The 16,462-nt window shown below is 56.6% G+C and overlaps 1 protein-coding gene across 3 annotated transcripts in view; it reads left to right on the plus strand.

Annotated features, from left to right (window-relative positions):
* Window positions 1–16,462, plus strand: part of ACTN1 (actinin alpha 1) — a 95,456-nt gene that overhangs the window by 76,565 nt on the left and 2,429 nt on the right. Inside the window, exons 9-21 of one of the 3 annotated variants that reach the window (XM_082647859.1) lie at window positions 2,048–2,140; window positions 3,482–3,712; window positions 5,338–5,485; window positions 8,413–8,563; window positions 9,029–9,137; window positions 9,617–9,757; window positions 10,591–10,773; window positions 11,065–11,199; window positions 12,262–12,441; window positions 13,185–13,331; window positions 14,295–14,375; window positions 14,847–14,912; window positions 16,135–16,293. In XM_082647859.1, the coding sequence (XP_082503985.1) occupies window positions 2,048–2,140; window positions 3,482–3,712; window positions 5,338–5,485; window positions 8,413–8,563; window positions 9,029–9,137; window positions 9,617–9,757; window positions 10,591–10,773; window positions 11,065–11,199; window positions 12,262–12,441; window positions 13,185–13,331; window positions 14,295–14,375; window positions 14,847–14,912; window positions 16,135–16,293 (1,824 nt within the window). The remainder of the gene's footprint in view (window positions 1–2,047; window positions 2,141–3,481; window positions 3,713–5,337; window positions 5,486–8,412; window positions 8,564–9,028; window positions 9,138–9,616; window positions 9,758–10,590; window positions 10,774–11,064; window positions 11,200–12,261; window positions 12,442–13,184; window positions 13,332–14,294; window positions 14,376–14,846; window positions 14,913–16,134; window positions 16,294–16,462) is intronic. The other 2 variants (XM_082647857.1, XM_082647858.1) reach the window with 2 other exon arrangements.

A 16,462-nucleotide genomic window follows, 5' to 3' on the forward strand; every position in this document is an offset into this window, starting at 1 on the left:
AAAGGAGCGCCCTTTGACCCTGGGGCCTCTGAGGGACGGCCAAGGCCCTTAAGGCCCGCGGGACGTGCCTTCCAGAATCCCATGAGCACAGGCCTCAGTCCACCAAGTTCACAGATTGACACACAGATCAAAGCTTACGGCCTCTGAGCCCAGGATCTTGAGATGACTCAGGAGGAGAACACGATGAAGGTGGGCTTGATCCATTCGCCATCACAGTGGCAGCTGCGTCTCGCCGACGATTAGGGACTACCTGTGATCCTTACTTGCTTGGTCAGCACGTTGGGCTGGGGACTTTGCAGGCACCCCACAGTCTTACATACATGTCAGCACACGGGAGAGCCCTGGCCTCCCCCGGGTCCCCTCCCCAGCCTTCAAGGGACGTGGCCCCGGTGACTCCAGGCAGATTCCTGGGGCAGCTTCATGGGGACATCAGCCCAGTTCCCATGACCCTGTTCGTTCCGGGGCCCCACATCTTCTGGGATGGGCTCCAGGAAGGAATTTCTCTCCTTGTGGCCTCTTGGGATCCCCCACGGTTGCTTGTTGGTTCCTTAGAGGAAGGACGATCTGTCAGGAGTTCCTGATGGTCCTGTGAGAAGTGGCCTTGGCATCAGGACAGAGTTAGGTTGGGGCGCAGTGGTGAGGATCTAAGGATTGACTGCTTGTCTCAGTTTCTTGAGACCTGGGACTCTCAGCTCGCCCTCTGGCCACGCCCACAGCTCTCCCACTGGAGGCCCACCCGCCCTGAAACCTCGCCCTGGAGGGTGCAGTGTCTTCGCTTGGAGCTTGGAAGAACCTTTATGGTGATCTCATCCTGCCCCCTCGCACACACACCTGGCAGTCACCCACGCATCACATGATTGGGTGGGCGTGTGTTCTATTTGCAGAGTTCTGCAATGAAAAAGCATTTACATCTTCTCAGTTGTTCCTTCCCAAGTCAAAGCACCGTCATTCTCAGGAACTTCTTGACGCCTGGCCTCAGTTTATCTTGCTGCAGTTGAAACCCGTTTTGTCTTGTTCATCAACCGGGCACAAGGTCCCATCTTTCTCCCCCTTAAACCTTTGCCATCTGCAGGGTCACCCTTCTCCAGGGCCCCAGGATGCTTGTCTGTTTGCTCATTGGCGTTATCTGCTGCCACCCTTAGGCCATCTTCCTATCACAGGACCCCCACAATGGCTTCGAGTTCCCCTCCCCTTGCAGCTGGGTTAGGATGTGTACAAGAACTGCATTCAAAGATCACCTGAGCAAAGTGGGTTTAGGAGCGCCTGGCCCCTGCCGGTGTCGGGTGCACAGTGCCCTCTAAGCGGGAGAAGCAGTGTCCCCTGGGGTTGCTGGGCCTTTTGTATCTGATTGCTGTTCAGTCCTGTTTAGTTCCTCTTGCCACCAAGGCCCACATCGGGTGTCTGCTGGCCCAGCACTCGGTGTGGAGTGTGTGCATAGCTTTCCCAGAGGTGCCTGTGCCTGCTTTCTGGACATCCTACCTGTGCTGGGTTGATCCTTAATTCCTGCAGCTTCTCTTAAAGTTCTTTGGGCTTTGGGCCAGGAGCCTAGAGAGATTCTGCAGGGGTCCTGAGAGGCCCCGCTCCTTATCAGCACCTTATTCTAGGACTCCCAGATTAGAATTCCTGCATCTCCAAGATGCTGGCAAAGCCAGTCTGAAAGCCTTGAGCCTTGGGAGTCCCAGGGTCTCCAGTTTGGAATTCCAGGATGGGCATGGATTTTCTCACCCCTCCACCTGAGCTGAGTATTTCGATTCTACCAGTCATTGGATTAGTTTCTTTCCAACATACATGTTGGATCTCAGACTTAGGCTCTTCTTCAGGGGCTCCCAGTTCAGCCGCTAAGGTCTCCGTCTGGGCTCACGTGATCTGTGGGACTCGGCCCGGGCTGGCAGAGAGGATGGCGAGGAGCCTGTGAATTCAGAGTCTTGGGAGGTGCCTTCCAACCGCGTGATCTGCAGGGGCGGGGGGAGACGTTGTCACCGCAGGCGTGTGCCAGGCGCTCCCGCTGTCGTGAGGCTGACCGTGTCCCTCTCTGTCTTGTTGCCAGGCCGAGACAGCCGCCAATCGCATCTGCAAGGTGCTGGCCGTCAACCAGGAGAATGAGCGCCTCATGGAAGACTACGAAAAGCTGGCCAGCGATGTGGGTTCCCTCTGGGTTCTCCCGGCCTGGCCCCAGCAAGGCCCCGCCACCCTGCCCTGAGAGACGAGGGGGCCCCAGAACCCGTACCTCCACATCTGTGCCCAGGCACAGTCCCAGGCTGGGTGTCATCCCTCATCCCCAGCAGTCCTCCTAGGGCGGCTTCGGCTCTGCTTCTGCTCTCCCAGAAAGCAGAGGGTGGGTCCGGGGCCAATCTGGGCTTTGGAGAGCCGAGTTCCAGGCTTTTTCTGTCACCGAGAGTAAGCCTGGGAAATCCCTTCACCTCTCTGGGTCTTGTTTTTTTTTTCACTTAACAAGTGAGAGCTGTGCTAAGGGACCTCGGAGGCCTTTCGAGACCAGTGAGTGTACTGTTGTGCTGGGGGTTTCGCTTGGACTAGAAAAGGAGTATGCGGTTCTCAGAGGATATGAACGGGGGAGAAATCAGTGCTGGCTCAGGCTAGCTTAGCAGCTGGGCCCACCCAGGGGACAGGAGGGGACAGGACTGGATCTGCTGTTCTGCCATTGGCTGCATTTGGGTTAGAGCTCCACTTGCTTCTTCCTTAGAAGAATTCAGCCCTCTGAAGAGCTCAGCCCAGCCTCTCGGTAGATCAGATCTGCCGTCCAGCATAGTGACAACCCAAGTTCTGGTGCCCAGGTGCCTGGGTTTAATCCCTGTGCTACCATTCCACCTTGGTCACCTTGGCAAGTCACAGAACCTCACAGTGCCTTGGTTACCACCTCTGCCACCTGAGGCAGGATCACAGTACTTAACCCCATGACAACGTAGCTCTCGCCATCATTCAGATGAGTTAGTCAGGCCACGTGCCTGGTACCCTGCAGGGGATCACGTCTTTCCTCTCATCACTTCCACTCCTCTTCCGTCACCTCATCGAGGAAAACAATCCCTGCCTGTGCCCCAGAGGCCAGCCTCTTCCTTTTTGAGTCAGGGACCCACATTCTAGAATCCTAGAAGGTCAGGTGGCAGGGGCCTCAGGGAATGAGTGTTCACACCTTCATGATAAGATGAGGAAACTGAGGCCCAGCCAGGTAGTAGACCTAGAAATAGAACTCGGGTCTCCTGCTCTTAGCTGAGCCATCTTGCCCCCAGGTCTCCCCTTGGCAGAGCAGGGAGGTTGAGTGATGCTGGCTGTGAGTTAACATACCCTAGCGGCCAGGCTTCATGAGGCCTTTGATTCTCAGAGGGAATGCCCTGGAACCCGGCCGAGTGGCCTGGGGGGGTAGTTGGGAAAGAGCGTGCCGTCAGGAGAGATGCCCCCCCAGCATCAGGAGGAGAGGGAGGCCAGTCCTTGCCCCCATCCCAGCATCCTCCCCTGCTACCTCCAGCTGCTGGAGTGGATCCGCCGCACCATCCCGTGGCTGGAGAACCGGGTACCCGAGAACACCATGCACGCCATGCAGCAGAAGCTGGAGGACTTCCGAGACTACCGGCGCCTGCACAAGCCGCCCAAGGTGCAGGAGAAGTGCCAGCTGGAGATCAACTTCAACACGCTGCAGACCAAGCTGCGGCTCAGCAACCGGCCCGCCTTCATGCCCTCCGAGGGCAGGATGGTCTCGGTGAGCGCCCGGGCTGCCCCCACCCTGAGCTGTGCCGGCTCACCATCAAATGCCGCATCGTGAGTGGGGCAGGGCGGGGGCGCGTGCTCTCTACCTGCCCACCCTGCTCCAGAGACCAGTTCTCCCTTCCAGGTGACCACCCAGGCTCCAGCCCACACTCAGCCATGTGGGGTTCCCTCCCTCCCCAGGAACAGAGCCCCTTCTCTCCTCACCATTCCGGGTCAGACTTGCCCTTCCAGACCCCTGAACATCCACTTGGATCTGCCCCCAGCACCTTCCTCCCTACCCCTCAGAAAAATCATCTTTGCAAACAAAATCCCTCTTGACATGTTGAACCAAACAGGGTATAATAGCAATAAGGTTAATTTTCACTTTAATGGAATCTTACTTAAAAATTATTTTTATTACCTTAAGTAATTTTTTTGGTAGGATATTTCAAAGGTATAAATGAGCAAAATTCAGAAAATAGAAATTATTCATAATCTTACTACCCAGGATCAACTTAAAAGATGTTGGGGGGGAAAGAGATTCTTTTAGTCTCTGTAAACATAATTTTTAAGGGAATCCTAAAGCATGTTTTAATTAATGAGCTGCTTTAAAAGCAACAACAATATATTGTGACCAGGTTTCCATGTCATAATTTTCTTCATTTATGTCACTTTTTGTTATTCTTCCCTCCGCAGAACGTGAGAAATTTTATGAGCCAGGGAAACATGTAAAAGAAAATTTAAAATTCAACAGGGTAGAGCTTTTGCCCTTTGCAATGGAGAGTTGATGAGGAGACATGAGCACATAAGGCAGGAATGGAAGGGACGGGGAGAAGCATGCAGACAGCATTGGAAAAGGAAGCAGGATCCTGGGGGGACTCTGGGGGACAGGGAAAAGGCTGTGACATTGTACATGCAGTTTGGAAAACTGCATCCTTTTACAGGATGAATCAGCAGTTTTTAGATGGCCAGAGCTGCTGCTATCTGGAGGGTGCTCTGTGCTTTAAAGCCCCTCCTCTGGGTGGATGCAGTGTGGCCCCTGCCACATGGCAGGGACCTGGGTGGCACTTGAGCTGGGTCAGCCATCACTGCCCAGGGGTGCCCTTGTGCTAACTGTAGGGGATGGCCCTGGCAGTGGCTCCCTGTCTGAAGGCCTGTGGGTTTATGCTCAGTACCTGTCACTATCTCTGGGCAGCTCCTGGCTGGCTCACCGAGGCCAGGGTCCCTACAGGCTCCAGGCTATTATTGCCCAGGGCCCGGAGGCTGGGACCCATGAGTGGACCCAGAAATGTGGGAAGGCTGGGAGGCTCCCACACCTGTCTGCCTCGTTCAGTCTGTTGCTCTGTCTCCCTGGCTGGCCCTGTGAGCTCTGTGATTGCTCAGAATCCTGTCAGAAGCCAGTCCTGGAGCACAGAGGGCCTTGGGCTTTCTGCCCACTGAGCTGCACACCCAACACCCCATAGCTGGGCAGCCCCACTCTCTGTCCAGGAGGCCTGGTGCCCGGGAGCCCTGGGAAACACCGTGCAGGCTGGACGGGGATGGCTGAGATGGGGAGGAGGCTCCTCCTGGAAGGCACGGAGCAGCTCTGGGGTCTCGGGGGGCCAGGCGGGCTGACCCTGTGCCTCCCATCCTTAACAGGACATCAACAATGCATGGGGTTGCCTGGAGCAGGCAGAGAAGGGCTATGAGGAGTGGCTGCTGAATGAGATCCGGAGGCTGGAGCGGCTCGACCACCTGGCAGAGAAGTTCCGGCAGAAGGCCTCCATCCACGAGGCCTGGACGGACGGTAAGGCCAGCCTAGCCCCTGCCCCCGACTCCAAGGGTCTGGCTTTCATGCTGAACCACCAGCCACAACTCCTTTTTTTCTTGTTTTTTATTTGTTTTGTTTTGTCTCTTGCTAGTCCCTTGACATTAGGCAAGTTCATCAGCCTTTTGGTTGCCTCAGTTTTCTCATTTGTAAAGTGGGGACAATAATAGTACCAACCGCATAGGTTTATGAGGGTTAAATGTCTTAATACATTAGATGCACGGAAAAGAGTTCCTGGCATAGTACAATGCTATATATGTGTTAATTATTCCTGTCACTATAATGATTTCTTCTTCCCTGAATTAGGTTGGGGTTCAAACCCCGACATTGCCACCTTGAAGCAGTGTAACTTGGACCAGTGGTCTTGTTTCCTTGTCTATGACATGCAGGTGATGACGTACCCTCCCGGATTAGTTTCCTAGGGCTGCAATTTACCATCAACTGGGTGGTTGAACAGGACAGAAATGCATTCTCTCACAATTCAGGAGACGAGAAGTCCTAAAGTGAATTGTCATCAGGGTTGGCTCCTTCTGGAGGCTCTGAGGGGGAGGTTGTCCAATGCTTCCTCCCCACGTCTGGTGGTTGCTGGCAGGCCTCGGTGTTCCTTGCCTGGTGGCAGCATCACTCCAATCTCTGCCTCCATCACCACGTGGCTGCTTCTCTCTGGGCCTCTGTGACTCAGTCTGCCTTTCAGTTTCCTACTGAAGACACCAGTCATTGCATTTAGGGCCCGCCCTAATCCAGTATGACCTCATCTTAACTAATTACATCTGCAAAGACCCTATTTCCAAATAAGGTCAGATTCTGAGGTTCTGGGTTGGACATGCGTTTTGGGGGGACACTATTCAACTCAGCATACCTCCTCATGGGGTTGTTGTATGCTTACGCATCATAAGTGCATTTTATGCTTAGTCGGGTGCCTGGCCCGTGTAACATGCTCAGTAAATGGTAGCCCTTGATATCTTCCCTCCAATGCCTGCCCTTTTCCTGTTTCTGGCCTCCCACTGTAGTACCCTGGAGCCCTGGCCTTAGCACCTGTGTGTCTCCATCACTCTGACCTGGAGGTTCTTGGGGCCATGTCTGATGTCTGCTTGTTGGCAGCTAAGGTTAACTCCAAAGAGAGAAGATCATACCTGGAATGGTCTTTTCCTCAGAACCTGGGCTGGGGCTGGAGAGGGGGCCATGCCGCCGATCTCCTAGGGCCATGCAGCCTTTTTAGCTGGAGACCCTGGGGCAGACCAACGGGCCAGTGGAGCTCAGTGCCCTAAGACACCCCCACCCAGCTCTGTTGTGATCGTCAGACATTAGACTGGAGACGAGTAGGGACGGCCACTTGGGGGTAGCGCGGCTTGGCTGGGGATAGGAGCGTGCCTGGCCCAGCAGAGGGGGTTTGCTGAGCTGTGTATACAGTGATATGAGGTTGCTGCCCCACATTCCACTGTGCATGTACGGAGCTGTTTATCCAAGCGTGTATGTGAGGAGTAGAAGGGGGATGGTGGAAATTGCACCTGTTCACCCACATGCTCCTATCGTGTCCTCTCCGGAGCCCAGGAACAGCTTGCCAAAAGGTACAGAGCAAGGATTGGCCCCGCCAGCTCGCCAGCCACCAGCAAGGTCATGAGAGGTGCTGGCATGCCTGTAGATGCCGGCACAGCTGCTGGGCACAGCAGTCTGGCTACACGTACTCACGCTTGACAGTGTTATTGCCCGCTTACCCGGGAATTCCATTTCTTGAGACTGTCTAAAAAATTAACCCTAAGCATGGCCGAAGTCACGTGTCTGGGATGTTTGCGATGAGACCATCTACAGTAGTGCAAGCTAAGGGCCCTGAACGCCCCATGGTAGGGCAATGAGTGGTTACGCCAGTGACGGTTCGGCCACGCGACAGAATGTTATGCAGCCATCAGAGTGGCTCATGTAAAAGCCGCTGGAGCCAGAGGAGAAACTGATGACGTGCTGCTGAGTATTTTAAAAGCAGGAAACCTTATTTATATACACCTGATGGTTTTAACACAACATCCATATAAGGCAGGACTGAAAAGGAGTAGATAAGTAGGCTCATCTGTGATATTTTTTCCCTAAACTTGTCATATTATTATTCTGACAAAGAAAAAAGAGTAAAGAGAAGGAAAGAAGCCCTCGCCTCACAGCCCAGCCTTTGTTTACTGAGAGGGGCTGAGCATCCCTGATGGGTGCAAACACAGGAGGTGGGAGTGCAGGCAAGGCCAGGTCAGCCCCTGCCCTGCAGCAGCTGCTTCCCAGGGTAGCTGATAACTATTGTCTAACAACAGTCTGGGAGGTCATTTCTCATCCCCTTTTTCTCCTGGGAAACAAAAATCCAAGAAATCCAAGGGTGCCTTGCCCCTAAAAAGGGGGGGCAGTGCACCTGATGATGGGAGAAGGTTCTGGCCACTGATGGCTTATGTGCAGAGTGCACTGGACATGCTACCCACACTGAGCGTAATTGAGGGGAGGGGTCCCTGCCGGGCTGCTGGGGACCAGCAACTATAACTGGAGGAACTAAAGATGGAGTATCCCTGAGGGGCTTGGCTTGTTTTTCCCTGGTTATACCACAGGCATAGATCATCGTTTCCTGCTGTTTATAAAGTTCATGTTATGCCCTGACTTCCCCTCCTGGTCCGGCATAGCCTTTGTACATCACCACGCCCGATGGCCCTGACATACTCCATGGAAAGTAGTGACTTTCCCGCCCCTGCCCCATCGTGGATGGGTGTTCCGGTTGCACATCTGCTTTCTCGGACTGCAGATAATTGATCATCGCATAGCGCACGCCTCCTCGGGATGTACCGGAAGTGGAGCTCCTGGGCCCTGAGGGGTGGGTAGTTGGGGTCAAGAATGGGACCTCCCGGCTCCCGCCCAGCCTCGTGCCCTGTCTGTGACCCCAGGCAAAGAGGCCATGCTGAGACAGAAGGATTACGAGACGGCCACCCTCTCGGAGATCAAGGCCCTGCTCAAGAAGCACGAGGCCTTCGAGAGCGACCTGGCCGCCCACCAGGACCGCGTGGAGCAGATCGCCGCCATTGCGCAGGAGCTCAAGTAGGCCCGGCCCAGCGGGCACAGGGGCGCTGTGGGAGGTGGGAGCGTGGCCTGAAAAGTCATCAGTACGGAAGGCTAAGGACGTTCCCCCCAGGTGGGGAATAGCCTGTGACCGTCCTGTCCCAGGCCTTCGGTCCTCACCTGTAACTGGTGTGGGACCAGAGGACGACCAGGTCTTGGCTCCGAGCTCTCGGCTGGCCTTAGTGGCTTCCTGTCATTGGGCGTTTTCGCAGGGTTGGGGTGGGGGCCCTTGCAGAGGAGAACTGGCCTTCGCTGGTCTCCTGCCAGTGGTCTCCTGAAAGCCAAGGAGTTGAGAGTGGGAGGGGAGTCCTGGAAGGCCTTCACGAAGCGAGCACACCTGGCCTTCCAGTGCCACCAGCGCCCCAGCCCCAGGGAGAGGAGAGCAGGCCACGGAAGTCACCTGGGTCATCTGACTCCTCCTGTCTCCTGTCTCCTCCCTCCCAGTGAGCTGGACTATTACGACTCACCCAGTGTCAACGCCCGGTGCCAAAGGATCTGTGACCAGTGGGACAATCTGGGGGCCCTAACCCAGAAGCGGAGGGAAGCTCTGGAGGTGAGGGCCCCGGAGGGAGGCGGAGGCCTGCCTTCAGCAACTCTCTTTGCTCTGGGCTGAGAGGCTCCACTGGCTTCCCCGGACCTTCCCCAGGCCTGGCCTGCCTGTGGAAGGCTTACATTGACCCTGGACTTGACCTTTGCCCTGATGGAGATGTCCTAATCATATCCCATCCTCCCGGTTTAGTGTACTCAGCCCCACCCCGGCTGAGAACCTTCTTGTTCTCCAAACCATACTCTCTGGGGCCCAGGCTGGGTGACTCAGTTGGGGGGTGGTCCGTACACCCCATATTAAGAACCAGCACCTCAGAGAGAGCCTGTTCTTTCTGTCTGAGTTAGTCTTGTGCTTCCAGACCTGAACCCCTTTGGGCTGGCCGGGAGGATCTCGAAGGCTGTTGGGAATAGGGGTGGGGGGACGCGGTGATTCTGGACATGACTTTGCTAAACACCTCCCCACCTCCATGCCATTGGCACTCCCAGCGGACAGAAAAACTGCTGGAGACCATTGACCAGCTGTACTTGGAATATGCCAAGCGGGCCGCGCCCTTCAACAACTGGATGGAGGGGGCCATGGAGGACCTGCAGGACACCTTCATCGTGCACACTATCGAGGAGATCCAGGTGTGCTGCCGCCCCCCCTCGCCCCCAGAGGCCGGCTCCCCAGCTGCCCACGGCCCACACTCCTGCAGGACTGCCCCTGTGAGGAGAGGACTGAGGCTAGCATCCCCAGGACGTTATAGATTCGAAAGCTTTGCATTTTATTTATTTTGACTCAGTCATATATGCACATGGTATAAAATCTAAAAGCTAAAAAGGCTAAGCAATGAGTTCCCTTCCTTGTCCCCCAGCCCCGAGTGCCCCTCCCCAGAGGTGAGCAGTATGACCACATGGTCTCTGCATAGGCAAGCACATTTATTTATTAACATGTTCTTCTCCACACCCCTTTTTTTATGCAAAAAGTTTATTCTATACTGTATCCTGAGCCTTATAATTTTAACCTAACAATTATCTAGGAGCCCATTTCATAGCAATAAGCTGTTCTTTTGTACAGCTGCAGAGTGTCAGACGAAAAAGGTTTTGCAAAGTGCTGAGGGACGTGTGTTGGGGGAGGTCACCCGAGGGGCAGACCTGGAGCACCCCTTGTCCCTGACCTGACTGTGGGGTGGTGAGCGCCCCCCGGGGGGTTGCTGCTGACTTCACCAGTCCTGAGCGTGAAGCTGTCGGCACCTTCCCGTGGCCAGCCCGGCCGTCCTGGGGCTCCGCCGCGAGAGCCCTGGCTTGATACCGCTGCGCCTCCCAGCTGGTGTGCGGCCGGCCTCCGGTGGCCCCTCCACCCACCTCTACCCTGGGGCCTGCAGGTCTCCCTGGTCTCCTCTTGCCCACGGGAGGCACCAGTGAGTGGGAGGGACTTCCCTCCCAGTCACTGCTTCTCCTGCATGCCCGTCTATGTCCAGGGACTGACCACAGCCCATGAGCAGTTCAAGGCCACCCTCCCCGATGCTGACAAGGAGCGCCTGGCCATCCTAGGCATCCACAACGAGGTGTCCAAGATTGTCCAGACCTACCACGTCAACATGGCGGGCACCAACCCCTACACAACCATCACGCCTCAGGAGATCAACGGCAAATGGGACCACGTGAGTCCAAGGGCTGGCTGGGGTGTGGGCGGAGCCACTGTAAGTTTCAGAGGGGCGGGGATGTTTGTCTGTGTGTGTTGTTGATTTTCACTGACTTTTCATTGATTTCATTGTCACATAGTAAGTGCTCAGTATCTGTCAAGTGAATGAATGGCTGAATTTCTAGAACAGGTCAATGTGTTCACTCTATTACTGACTGGCCCCTTCCCTTCACGGCTCTTCCATTTCCTCTTCTGAAGTGGGGGCAGATGGCCGGCCCATCCCAGTGTCCCATGATTGTTCCTGCCCCAGGTACGGCAGCTGGTGCCTCGGAGGGACCAGGCTCTGATGGAGGAGCACACCCGCCAGCAGCACAACGAGAGGCTACGCAAGCAGTTTGCGGCCCAGGCCAACGTCATCGGGCCCTGGATCCAGACCAAGATGGAGGTGGGGCCCATCGTGGGAAGCAGGGAGAGGGTTTCCACCCTTCCCAGCACCATCCCAGCCATTCAGGCTTGCCCTGTCTTCTCTGGGATGGGACCTGTGGGGACTGTGGAGTCTGGGCTGCTGCCCTGCGGGTGGGGGTGGAGTCTATGCGAGGAAGGCCTGTGGGGTGATTCCGGTGTCTGGTTTGAGAGCAAAGACCCACACAGGGACACCACTAAGTCCTTCCCACAGAAGGAGCGGTGCCTAGGCGACTGACTCCGCTTGCCCTCTGGCTTATGTGGCTGACCAGGTCTCCCTTCCTCCTGAGTCGTGAGCTTGGTCAGACAGGGTGATCTCCCCAGAGAGAGAACCAAGCTTTGGGCAAGCGTGGAATGTTTTGCTGAATTGTGGGGCCAGGTATGGGGGTGATGTAGATAAGGAAGGGACACTGTGTGGGTTAGAGCATGGTGTCCCTCTGAGCTCCTTGAGGGCGGAGACCACGTCGAGTTCATGTTCGTGTCTTCCCTGCATCCCACCCCCACCTGCTTTATTAGCACATTGTGCGTAGTAGGTGCTCGGGATATATTTGCTGAGTTGAACTGAGCGCACAGAAGGTGCTTTTACAAGCAAGGTGTGCTTACATGGATGAAAGACTGCCAGAAACGGGGACTAGTCCTGGACCACGGGGACAGGTGGGATTGAGGTGGGCAAGGCAGGCATCCTAGGAACAGGACAGCAGGAGCACGGCCATTGAGAAGGTAGGTGAGGTGCGCTGAGTCTGCGAGGGACCCAGCTCAGTGGGAGAGCGCCTGAGATGGACGGTAGCCGGGATTAGGCTTGAAAAGGGAGTTGGAGCAGAGGAGTGAACATTTACGTTAGCAACTGACCTCGCATCCCCTTCCTGAGGCTCAGAAGTGCCCGAGAGACAGGAGATATTCAGCCGGTGATAACATTATCCTTTATGATGCTGTTTCCATGCCAAGAATCATCTGAGGGGTTGGTCAATGACCTGGGGGCCCCAATCTCCACCCCAGGGGCCCAGAGTGGGGCGGTCTGACAAGGGCCTCCTTCCCGGGTGAGCAGGAGATTGGGAGGATCTCCATTGAGATGCATGGGACCCTGGAGGACCAGCTCAGCCACCTGCGGCAATACGAGAAGAGCATCGTCAACTATAAGCCCAAGATCGACCAGCTGGAGGGCGACCACCAGCTCATCCAGGAAGCACTCATCTTCGACAACAAGCACACCAACTACACCATGGAGGTGGGTGGCACCAGCCTTGCTTCTCCAGAGAGGGACCCCCAGATCCCCTTCTGTTTCACCATCCTGGGCTGGGGTAGTGGTGGGGGGTTACCCATCATCCAAGCAAACTGGCCATAGTAGGATAAACTCTGGCTTTTAAGTGAGGGGCTACTCGCTTCTCCTCACTCCTGGAGCTCTGGGTCTTCCGTCCTCAGTGCCTTCTGAATTTCCCGAGGAGCTTGTTGAGAATGCAGATTTCCAGGCCCCGTCTCCAGAATTTGATTCACTAGGTCTGGAATGGGGCTCAGGAATCTAAATTTTTAACAGACAGCCTGGTGATTCTGAGACTGGTGGTCTCCAAACACTGGCTTGCCATCTGCTTTCTAAATGACCTACTTGTTTTGACCGTGAAGGCATGTGTGTGAGGTTATGGAGTTGGATATGCAGGGAATTACCCACTTTTTTGTCCTTTAGTTTTTCCTGCTGCCAACTTCGCCCTCCTTCCTGACCTGACCACACTGGTCCTTCTGGTCTCTGCCATCCCGGGCAGGGGCCACCACCCTCCTGTGCTTCCCCCTTCATCATCAGGGTCCTCTGTCCTGGTGGTTGTCCTTGTCCTGGCTCCCCTGCCCTCTGGTGACACTGTAAATCTGGACAGAAGGCCTGGTTCGATTGCTTTGGCCATTTTGATGGTCAGGGGAAGGAGCAGGCAGGGGTGGCCCAGGCCTGGGACCCCTTTGCTGACAGGCCCTGCCCACCCCCAGCACATCCGCGTGGGCTGGGAGCAGCTGCTCACCACCATCGCCAGGACCATCAACGAGGTGGAGAACCAGATCCTGACCAGGGATGCCAAGGGCATCAGCCAGGAGCAGATGAACGAGTTCCGGGCTTCCTTCAACCACTTTGACCGGGTGAGCCCCGCCCCCTGCACTCGCTTAGGGCAGCCCCAGCCCCTCCTGCCCCAGGGCCCTGGAGGGCACTGCCCAGCACGTGGGCCTGCTTCCTGGGCAAGTAGGGGAGGTGGGTGGCCGGGAGGAACTGCTGTCAGCCTGCCCTGACTCTGCGCCGCGAGTCTTCGAAGCTGTCCTGGTGTCCCGTGAGCTTCCCCGCTTTCCTGGAGAGAGTGCTCACACTGTGAGCTAAGGAGAGAGCCTTTGACCCCTGACCCTTGGTCTCCTGCGACCAGGAGTCAACCCCCGGGAGCCAGGCTGCCATCGCCTCAAAGGAAGGCCTGCTGTCCCCTGGCTGTGGGGACCATCCCTTGCTTCTGCCTCAGGACAGAGCAGGGGCTCCCTCCTCCCCGCCCCCCCCTGCCCCGGTGTAGCCTTTGGGACACTCTGCGGGGCTGTCAGAGCTGTCAGTCCTGGGTTCTCCTCCTCGCTCTGGGACAGGACAGTTCTGCGTGGGCTGCCCCTCCCAGTGCCCTGGGGCTTTGCGGTGGCCACAGGGGGTGGGAGCATGGTCTTAGGTGCTGCCCACCCCCCCTGCCTGCTTCACTGCCCTCCAGGCACCTGGGTGGGTGGAACCCTCCTGGAAACCCCGGTCTGGGCAGCAGGGCCGGAGGTGGGCTGGGCACTTGTGAGGCAGCTGCTTACCCCTGTGGCTCACCGTGCTCCCCTGTGGCCTGCCTTCCGGAGCAGGGCTGAGTGTGCCAGGGAGAGGGCCCCTGGGCCTCGTCTGTGTGTCTAACCGTGTGCACTTTTATTTCCCCTCCTCCCCCGACCCTCCACCCTCCGCCCTCCCCATCCGCATGCCTTTGTCCCTGTGTCTCCCCACACTCGCTACCCTCCACCGGGGCATGGCCCACCCCTCCCCTCACGGCCTCCACCTCCCTGGCACCGCATGGCTCGCTGGCTGGCGCACGGCGGCCCCAGGATCACTCCGGCACGCTCGGTCCCGAGGAGTTCAAAGCCTGCCTCATCAGCTTGGGTTATGATATTGGCAACGACCCCCAGGTACTCGCCTCCTGCATGGAGCACGCTCAGGGGTGGCGTCCGGGGCGAGAAATAACGCGTTTCTCCTTTTTCTTTTCTCTCTCTGTCTGGATCTCCCTGTCTCCCCTTCCCTGTGGGCCGCGGGGCTCGTCTTCTCCTGCTGTCCCCCCATGGCCCGTGTCGGGCTCCTCCCCCCACTACTCCGACCTCTGCCCTCGGTTGTCTTTCGTGGGAACCTGCTCGGTGCCCACCTTCCTCTCTCCTCGCCGCTCTCCATCCTGTGGACGGATATTTGCATCTCCCTGCTCTGTCTTCCTCCTTCCTGTGGACTTTTCCCCCGGATGTGTATTTGCATCTGCTCCTCCTACGTTCCTGTCCCCTTCCTGACCCCCAAACCGTACACCTCGACCTCCCCTCTGGCCACCTGGGCCATGTCTTCCTGGCCCTCGGCCGGCCCTTCCTCCTTGTGTCTCGGTGCCACTGGCCCCACAGAAGAAGACAGGCATGATGGACACGGATGATTTCCGCGCCTGCCTTATCTCCATGGGTTACAACATGGTAATGTAAACCCCACTCTCTGGCCAGGGGCAGCCAGCTGACTCGAGAGGCCGAGTCCTGGCCGTGGCGGGCTGGAGGCCCTCAGGCTCAGGGCGCCCTCCCCAGAGGGGCCTCAAGATTCTGGTCCATGGGGAAGATGGTGCCCTGAAGGCTGAGCCCAGCCGCAGGGCCTGTGTGTGTCCCAGAGACCTGGCCTTCTCGCCTCTCTCTGCTGGTTTATCTTTTGATATTTACAGTGGACGTGGGCCTTTTCTCTCCCACTGTGGATGGTGGGGCTGACCCCAAGGCTGCCAGGAAGGACTGGTGGTGGGCACTCTGGGTGGGGCTTGGTCCTGCTTCATCTCGCATGAGGCGTGGAGATTTCCACCTCTGCCCGTGTGATGGCTCCAGCCAGGCCTGCTGCCCCTTTGCCGTTTCCTCAAGCCCCTCCCCAACCTTCTCAGCTGCCAGCCCTCGTGCCGGCCTTCTGAGCGGGACAGGGGCCTCAGCCAGGCAGCCCGGCGACGCCTGGGCTGTGGTGCAGAGTGCAGAGCCCATGGGCTGCCCAGCAGAGGGGCAGGGGCACGGGCTTTAGAAACAGGGAACCCAGGAATAAATCCCAGCTCTGCCATCACCAGCTTGGGGGCCCGGATAAGGTGAGGGGAGCCCTGCCCTACTGTTGTAATGGTTAAGTGAAGGAACTCACGTGAGTGCTGTGCCCATGTCTGACACATAGAAAGTACAGTGTGGTGGAGGCAGACCACCCAAGTTCAAGTCTCAGCTCTTCTACCTACTGGCTGTGTGACCTTGGGCAAGCCACTAAGCCTATCTGGGCCTTAGGTTTCTCATCTGGGAACCTGATGGAAATAATAAAATAAATACCTACCTCATATGGTTGTGAGGAGGGTTAAATGAATTATACACAGCACTTAGAATAGTGCCTGGTATATAGTATATGCTATGGGAGTGTTAGCCGTTGCTGTCATTAATTATTATCAGCGTTATCATTTTTGCTCCAAGAGGAATCAGGGCATCCGTAGAGGGTGGGAAGCCTGAACTGGGTCTTCACTATTGGGTATTATGTTCCTATCATGCTCTCAAGACAACCCAGGTTAGGTCAGGGGTCTGCTTTGCCCTCTCTAATAGCCTCAGGCTACTCCGAGCCCGCAGAGGCTTGAGGTCCATAGAGAGAGGAGACCGTGGCTGAGAGGATGACAGGCCTGGGATTGGCTCTTCCCTCCAGGGAGAGGCAGAATTTGCCCGCATCATGAGCATTGTGGACCCCAACCGCCTAGGGGTAGTGACGTTCCAGGCCTTCATCGACTTTATGTCCCGTGAGACGGCTGACACAGATACAGCAGACCAAGTCATGGCTTCCTTCAAGATCCTGGCCGGGGATAAGGTGGGTCTGCTGTGGTGTGGGCACCATGCTGGGGCGGACTGACCTGGAGGGGTGGTCGTGAGCACCTCCACTGCTCCTCCTTCCCCCCCCCACCCCCGGGCCTCCTTGCTGTCACCTCTACCCATTTCTGTAATGTCTTGGGATCAGCTAAGGCATTAGGACACAGCGT

This window comes from Grampus griseus (genome assembly GCF_964374135.1).
Source record: "Grampus griseus genome assembly, chromosome: 2".
NCBI classification, from domain to species: Eukaryota; Metazoa; Chordata; class Mammalia; order Artiodactyla; family Delphinidae; genus Grampus; species Grampus griseus.